The sequence below is a fragment of the Camelina sativa genome, chromosome 1 (genome assembly GCF_000633955.1).
Source record: "Camelina sativa cultivar DH55 chromosome 1, Cs, whole genome shotgun sequence".
NCBI classification, from domain to species: Eukaryota; Viridiplantae; Streptophyta; class Magnoliopsida; order Brassicales; family Brassicaceae; genus Camelina; species Camelina sativa.
Window position 1 is genome coordinate 7,538,650 of NC_025685.1, and position 8,251 is coordinate 7,546,900.

Genomic DNA, 8,251 nt, shown 5'->3' on the forward strand with positions numbered 1-8,251 from the left:
CATCCAACCTCTTCCACCATAGAGGAACCTTGGCTCTGCCCTCCTCCCTTGGGAAGATAACCTTGCGTCCAACCTCCTCCACCATAGAGAGAATCTCGGCTATGCCCTCCTCCTGTATGGAGACAACATGTTCACGTCTTTTAGTTATCTCACAGTGAATTGCTCCAACAACCAATGAAACTAACGAACCTTTTCCAACGTCACAAAATCTTTTGATAGTAACTAATGTTAAAATTCACAATGTATTCGTGGAAGTTTCTTTGACATATCATGATGTAGTCTCTGTCTCCGAGCTCCTATGGATCTATCAACAACGATTTATATTTATTCAATCTATCTATCTATGTTTGTTGTAAGCTTGTGTTTGATTAGCCTATTTTGTCTAACCATTAGGTTGATGAGTTTCTCATTTTTATCTCCTTTTAAGATTGAACGAATGGTAACAATTATGTTTGCACAAAATAAAAGGTCTATGACCAACCAATCAAGGTTGAAAAATTAGAAGAAAATTAATTTGACACAATTAAAGAAATAGTAAAAAATTATAGGCACAGTAATATATGAATATCAAATAATTCAAAAATGAAATTATAAATTAAATAAAACAATCTAAAACTATTACAATAAATTTTAAAATACAGTATTAAAAAAGAAGATCCATATATTCATTTTCCTCTTTTTTTGGGTTAATATATTAATCTTACCTATTCCAAACTAAAAAGAAGAAAGTAGGAGTATATTTTGGTTTAAAAAAAATAAGGAAAATTTGTCTTCTCATTAAAAAAGTTTCACCAATAGAACAAAATTGAAAGCATTATTTTTGAATAAATTATTTTGTTAGATGAAAAATATGAGATGCTCTATGTTTATATAGAAGTGAGTACTTATATTTTTTAGAATTAATAATTTACTGTATATTTTCCTTAATCTCTTTTCTATTTTTTTGTAGAATTAATAACTTAAAATTAAAATAAGTAAATAATGTTATAATTTCGAATTTTATGATTGATATATATATATATATATAATTATTTTAAAAAACTGCATAATTTTTGTAATTTTTGTATTATAATAATTATCTTTATACATTATTAATATTGTTTAAAACAAATTTTTTGTTTTAGTTGATATGTGTTAAAATCATGGTAATGGCTAACTTTGAAAACTTAACTATTGTGATGTTATAATCCTAATATAGCAAATCAACGATAATATAACATAATCATTTTATTATTATTGGGTTTCTGCATTTAACAGTTTTTATTCATTTTCCAAAAAAAAAAATCATATGTTAATAACAAGAAACATTGGGCCAAAGTTTTAAAAGTTTAACCAAAATATTTAATAGCGGATAAAAAATATTTTCGTCAGGCCTGAAATTTATAAACGGGCTAGTGGGTCTTAAGAACAGTAACCAATAGAACTAATAAAGAATGCACTAAAGTCAAGTATGGACCTCCTTCACGCGTACGCGTACGGCGTACCTGTAAAGATGGCGAATTCAAGAAAATGGGAGGTCCCGTTGATGTCACACAACTCACAACTACATACATATTCAAAATCAAATTTCTCTTTATCTTCCTTGGTTGAAAAAGGTAGAGGCCACGTATTGACGTACCTGAATATGTTACACTGTGCATACTGTACATAAGCCATTAGCGAATATTTTATGACGTGTGTGATTTTTTTTTCCGAATATGATAATACGTGACATCTACTTATGGAAATTTTGGTCGATGGATCGTGCTACTCGAAATATTTTATACGTGTCTGTTAAGCCTATATAATTACTATTGAGAATTAGAGAGATGAGCCGTAAGGAAGACGACACATGTTCCAATCACTATATCTACATATAATTAAAATATAATTTGGGATGATATTGGAGGAGTGGCGATTGCTGTATCTTCACCTACAAGAGCACTGAGAAGTTGCAGGCCCACTTAATTCACCATTGTTCACACATATTGGTCAAAAGGAAGCTACTAGAACTTACGTGACTCGTACGTTTCCACTATTCTCGATTCCTTATAAATACCTAAGCAAACCAACATTCTCTACATAGACCATCAATTGATTACATCACACACGGCTTGCTAGCTCTGTATATCTAAAACTTTCACAGAGAAACGATCTTTTTATTAGTGGCTGATATAGCTTAGTTCATAATTAAGAAGTTGTGAATATGGGAAGCCTCAGGTTCCTAGGAGCTGCCTTCTTGGTTTTAGTTGTTTTTGACGTCTGTTTAGCAGCTAGATCACCAAAAGCTCTTGGTAGAGGGTCCGGTTCAGGTTCCGGGTATGGTTCAGGCTCCGGGGGAGGAAACGGTGGCGGAGGAGGGGGTGGTGGCGGTGGCGGTGGAGGCGGAGGTGGGGGTGGAGGAGAAGGATCAGGTTCAGGGAGTGGTTACGGTTCAGGGTATGGATCCGGTAGTGGTTATGGAGGAGGAAGCGGTAGCGGTGGAGGTGGAGGTGGCGGTAAAGGCGGTGGAGGTGGAGGGGGTAACGGAGGTTCCGGATATGGGTCAGGTTATGGAAGCGGCTCGGGATATGGAAGTGGCGCTGGTGGCAGAGGAGGTGGCGGCGGTGGTGGAGGTGGCGGTGGAGGAGGAGGAGGTGGTGGTAGCCGTGGAAATGGATCGGGCTATGGAAGTGGATATGGTGAAGGGTATGGAAGCGGATACGGTGGCGATAGTAACGGTGACTCACCCTAAATCATTCTTATTGCTTATTTTTACATGATATAGGAACATACAACAATAAGGTGATCGATGTTTTGTCGTCACATATACATCTTGTATACTGTGTAAATAACTCTTCTTTTGATATTGAAGAGAGACGATGTGGTTTCACTTTCCATAACTAGAAATCATATGCATTGGCATTTATATAGATTGTACCATGCACCATTTACTTTTCTTATAATAGCATTTTGTACTAAACATATGTATGTACCTTGTTTATCCCACTTTTTGGTTCCTTCCACTTTTACTATAAAATATTTTGGAGACGTCTAATAAAACTGGAACAATACAAAAGAATGAGTATAGGCAGGCGCATAGCTGATAGCTCGAGTGGTAAATAACATGCACGGATTGAAGAATGGTTTAAATGAATAAAGAAACATCATAGTTGTATAACTTTCAGACCAACACATAAAATTTAGTGGTTGTACTTGATTGTGTCACACCCAAGTGTACTAGTAGGCAAGTACAACGTAGTAGGCTGGTCGAATTTTTTTTTTACTAACATTACGTGGGAAACGGGCTTTTCGGCCCAATAGATTAATATCCGTTGACCACGTACGGGCCCTAAACCTTTTACGGAGTTGCCGATTCAACTAGCTGTGTGGCAATCAGAACCCGACCGTCTGGTCTTCGTCACCAAAAAGATCACCCCCACGTGTCTCTCTCTTTACATAGTTCTCCTTGTATAGGATTTAAAGAAAACGTTTCAAGATTCAAGATTTATTTGGCACAAAACTCAATTATATACTTATTTTAAACTTATTTATTTTTCAAAAAAGTTCATCATGATGGTAACCGTAAAGTATAAAGATTAAAAATATACTATATAAAGTGACTAGTGTGAATTGTTGACGGCAGAAAAGATAAATTTATATCACAATGAAAGGATAATAAACGTGTTAAAAGACGGTAAGGTGCGTTTGTGTAACAAGTCAGATTCATGGGGCCACGGTATTATTTAGGAAATGGACCGATTGAAATTAATGTTGTCTGTAAGTGGGATGTGTAGAGCTCCCTACCAATCAGACACCTCCATGCCTTATGATTTCTCTATGATTATTGATTTCATTGGGAAACTTCAACTGTTATTGAGAATATAATGGAATGGAATTGCGCGAGAATTAAAAAAATGTATCACATCCCCTTATAAAACATGTACTAATTTGTGAAGTAATGACATATGGATTTAGAACGAATTTATAATAAAATTAAAAAGGTGTGACAAAACAAAGGTTGTTGCTGAATTTNAAAAAAAAAAAAAAAAAAAAAAAAAAAAAAAAAAAAAAAAAAAAAAAAGAGAAAAGATGTTGACCAACTTTGTTCGGTGGGGATGGTTCTTTGTAATCAGAAATCTTTTAGCGGTTAAATTGAAAAGTATAAATAGTTAAGGGACTTAAGTTGAAATATATATGTGGGAGGAGGCAGTTGAGGGAACCGCTTTTGTTGTGTTGAAGTCGTCATTTTCATATATTTGTAAACTGGGCCAGATAGATTTATAGCGATCAAAATGGGTCCAAACTTTTTCCTTCAAATTATGACAATATATGTCGTCTGTTCTCGACTAGTCTTGATTTTTTTTGTGTTCTTATAAATTTCTACATAAGTTAACAAAAATTTAGTTTTGTATTCATGAAAAAAACCAAAAAACAAATATCTTATGAACGAAATATTTATAGAACGAGCCTCGAAGGGGAACGAATATAATAATAATAATAAACGGGTGCAAAACGTAAAAGAAAATAAAATAATGGGGATCAAAGTTGGAATAAAAGAATATTTGGGCCATGTCAATGCGTCGGTGACGTTGAAGCTTCGCTGCTGGAGCAAAAAAAAAAAAAAAAGCTCACATGCGTATTATCTCAGCTATATTTAGAACAACAACACATGTCCGAACACACATTACAGTTCCTATATCTGTTTCGAATTCAAATCTTCTGTCTTTTTTTTTATTAATTAATTTAATTTAATTTAATTCGTTTTCAAAATCCAGAGAATATTTCAGATTAATAATCCCATTAATAATCCTATCTATATATATTTTCGCGATCTCTCTCCTGAAAAAAGAAAAAGAAAAGAGTTGGAAACTTCGACGAATGTGTGTACTGTATATTCATTTGTCTTCTTGATTTAGTTGGAAACCGTCTGAAGTGGGAGAAATTAATCCGCCATTTTCTCCTCGATCTCTCTGCTCATCTCTTCAGTATCGGATCTGGGTCTCCCTTCGCTTTCGTTTCAAGGTACCCTTAAAAAGTTCAAATATATTTCTTATTTTATTCACACCCATTTCATTTCGTTCAGAGTTTCTAATCTGACTCTGTTCTGAAATCAATCTTTGAATACTCATTCATCATCACTCAGCATTTCTAATCTGGGTTTTCGAATTCGATTCGTTTTAAGAATATTCATATTTATTTTAAAGTTTTTAATATGTTTTCCCCCCCCTAAGTCACGGCATTGGAAAAAAGGAAAAACACAGCTGTGTTCCTTGCTTCATGCCCGAGATTAAGCACTAATTATTTATTTCTTTTTTCATTTTCGAATCAATGCACTACTATAAAATTACCTACTACTTTTTTGAACAGTATCTGAATTTAAACATCATCCAACCAAACTTCAAAACTCTCCTCTATTAAAATCCCATTCTCTACTTTTTCTTATTCCCAACCACGTGATTTTTGATTCGGTAATTATCCATATTTCTACTACACTCTATATGATTAACCCATTAAAGTTATATTGTCTTTAATCTTTTATTTTTTAATCGATTGTTGAAAAATCTTTTTTGGTTTTTTGCAGATTATTATTATTGTTGTGAGATTGCATTATCTCTGGAGACGAGGAGGCGTTAGCTGTAATACATTGTTTACTTGCTTTGCCTATTAAAAGCCGTCACATAAAGTAAAAAGCAAAATCACATAATATAGACACCACATTTTTGCGTCTGTTGGGAACAGATCTTGATCTTGATTACAGATTCAAGTCATCCAAGATCGTCTCCTAGGGTGATGTGGAGTGGTTGAGGTTTTGTTTCTTCAGCTTTGTGTCTGATCCAAAGTGAGAAGCTTTGGTTTGTTTTGGAGTCTTGTCTTAATCTGGTTGAGATTATGGGAATGAGTCTCGAATTCGATGTTGATCTCGAGAAAGGGATGGTTGATTGCGACAATGTTTATACAAAATCACCGGAGAAGCCCATGTCTCCGGATAACAAACCGGTTAAAACCGGAGAAGAATCTGTCGTCGGTTCGTTAGAGAATGATGCAAGTCCGGTTCAATGTGGGATCAGTAAACCGGGATGGGGGAGGAGTGATCGCAAGGAGAAACGCAAGAAATCCGCGTCGAAGCCCCCGCGACCGCCGCGTGGACCGTCTCTTGACGCAGCGGATCAGAAACTTATCAGAGAGATCGCTGAATTGGCGATGCTGAAACGCGCTAGGATCGAACGCATGAGAGCGTTGAAGAAATCGAGAGCGGCCAAAGCTGCGTCTGCGGCTTCTTCTCTCGGCAATGTATTGGCCACTCTTTTCACCGCTATTTTCTTCTTCGTACTCGTTTTCCAAGGTATGATTTGATTTTCGCGATTGCGTTTGCGTTTTGGGATTATCAATTTTGGTTTCCTTATGTTTTGTTGGAAATTTTCAGGATTGTCACCGAGAGCAGCCGGGAAACCTCACTTAGTAGACGCCGGAAAAGCCAACGGTGGGTTTGTTTCGGTTCAATATGCGGGAAATCCATCGGCGAGTGAACCGGATGGAGGTTATACCGGACCGGCTTTAGCACACAGATATCCTCGCAGTTTACTAAAACCGGTTTCCGGTTTGGAGAATGAAAAGAAGAGTTCACAGTGAACCGCAACAAAAAAGGTTTTAGGATTGGAAAGTCCCATTTACTGGTTTGATCAAACCATTTATCGGTTTAGATTGTCGGTGAACCATGTACTCATATATCATACCGATAATTTTTTGGGGGAAAAAAATTGAATCGGCTGCTTTCTCAGCGGCTGTGAAATGATTAATTATCCGATGTGGGTAAAGATTAGTTTTGTGTCGTTTTCTTGAATAAACTGAGAGAGAATCATAAGGTTTACTGATAATAATAATAAAAATCAGGTTATGTTATTCAGTTATCTCTTATTGTATACTATAAGATTATAATACAAAACTGAGATCATTTTAGTAGATTTGTTGCAAAATAGTATAACCAGATTTTGACGAAATCAAAACATTAAAAAAATATGAGCTCAACATTATTGGTATAGTTTTATTTTTTAATAATGTAGATCACATGTTAACGATGGTTGTGTTGGAGTTGAAAATTTGAAATCAATTACAGGAGTATTAAAAATTTAAAATAACAAAATGTATTTATTTGGGAACAGAATCCATGTGGCTGTATCTAAACAGTCCACTGGGGTAATAGTAGAGAGACACCACTATTAATGCTGTGCCAAAATTAATTGAACATGTGATTTCACGTGTGTTTGTGTGTGTGTGTATTTCAAACGTCTATTATTTCTGTTTCGTTGCTGTCTGCGGATGCTTCGTAGGCCCTGTAATTAAGGCCCATTAACTCCTAAATCCGTTTAGTCTCACTCACTCTATATTACTCAACTGAATTAAAGTGAAACTTTAACCTAAAGATAGCAGTTTGTTCCAAAAAAAAAGACAAAAAAAAAACCTAAAAATTGTAATTTGTAAATCGTTAGTCTGAACGTCAACAAAACATCTAATGTTATTTTCATATCTCATTCTATGTTTAAATTCGATACTGTACATGTGTGAGTTGTAGTAGTAGACTAGTAGTAGACTATTCTTCTTTTTGGCTAGCCGGAAAACAATAGTCATACAAAACCAATTCTGCTTTCAGAAAATGATGAATTTAGGCAAAGAGAGAACGGACCACAACATATCATATGCTTGCTCTTTCCCAAATATCAATTTGTAGTTGATAGGTATGTGATTCAATAGTTTAATAACTCTTCCGAATTTGGTGGTTCGTGTAAATAATTACAAATATATATGTATATATATAATAATGAACTAACAAAGATTCTTAAAGACCATTCATTAGAGACTTAATCACAGACATCGCCACGTCACAAAGATTCTTAACCAGCTTGTTTCTAGCCGTAAGGGCCACCGAGCTCTCGTCGTCGGCGCCGGCGTTTGTGATCCCTTTCTGGCAAGAATCAGTCTGCTTCTCTGTGTCTCCGAGGACATATATGGCCAATCCGAACTTGCCGCGCCGCATTGCCTCCATAGCCTGAGGAATATTAAACTTGACCACCGGCCGGTAGAGCTCTGCGCACTGAGCAAGCGCGCGCTCTGCCGCAGGATCGTGAGTATGTCTGATCAGCGTTTGGATGTATCCTAAGGTATCGGTCATGTTACCGAGAACGACGCTGGCCATAGCTGCGGCTAAAGATTTGGGATCCGAAGGTGAGGGAGATAGTGGACGGAGAGAGGCTTCACATAGGTCGCAGAACGGCGTTGCTTGGCATATTTTGTC

General features: G+C 36.0%; 3 protein-coding genes across 6 annotated transcripts in view; 2 read left to right on the top strand and 1 right to left on the bottom strand.

The window, feature by feature from the left end:
• On the top strand, window positions 2,051-2,980 carry LOC104781901 (glycine-rich cell wall structural protein 2-like). Its single transcript, XM_010506696.2, has one exon. It carries the CDS (start codon window positions 2,186-2,188, stop codon window positions 2,711-2,713), a length of 528 nt encoding a protein of 175 aa, XP_010504998.1. The 5' UTR covers window positions 2,051-2,185; the 3' UTR covers window positions 2,714-2,980.
• On the top strand, window positions 4,631-6,865 carry LOC104781907. 2 transcript variants are annotated; one of them, XM_010506708.1, is made up of 3 exons: window positions 4,631-4,983; window positions 5,543-6,304; window positions 6,386-6,865. In XM_010506708.1, exons 2-3 carry the CDS (start codon window positions 5,851-5,853, stop codon window positions 6,589-6,591), a joined length of 660 nt encoding a protein of 219 aa, XP_010505010.1. In that variant the 5' UTR covers window positions 4,631-4,983; window positions 5,543-5,850; the 3' UTR covers window positions 6,592-6,865. The 2 variants fall into 2 exon arrangements, with proteins under 2 accessions (XP_010505010.1, XP_010505016.1); XM_010506714.2 differs by lacking the exon at window positions 4,631-4,983 and adding an exon at window positions 5,036-5,429.
• LOC104781933 (cell wall / vacuolar inhibitor of fructosidase 1-like) overlaps window positions 7,640-8,251 on the bottom strand; it is an 8,054-nt gene continuing 7,442 nt past the window's right edge. Inside the window, exon 2 of one of the 3 annotated variants that reach the window (XM_010506751.2) lies at window positions 7,640-8,088. In XM_010506751.2, the coding sequence (XP_010505053.1) occupies window positions 7,796-8,088 (293 nt within the window). In that variant the 3' untranslated portion in view covers window positions 7,640-7,795. Of the gene's footprint in view, window positions 8,246-8,251 lie in introns of all 3 variants that reach the window. The other 2 variants (XM_010506736.2, XM_010506743.2) reach the window with 2 other exon arrangements.

Coding starts and splice junctions, on each gene's coding strand:
- LOC104781901 (XM_010506696.2), top strand. CDS start 2,186: ATGGGAAGCCTCAGGTTCCTAGGAGCTGCCTTCTTGGTTTTAGTTGTT.
- LOC104781907 (XM_010506708.1), top strand. CDS start 5,851: ATGGGAATGAGTCTCGAATTCGATGTTGATCTCGAGAAAGGGATGGTT. Junction 6,305..6,385: donor CTTCGTACTCGTTTTCCAAG/GTATGATTTGAT, acceptor GGAAATTTTCAG/GATTGTCACCGAGAGCAGCC.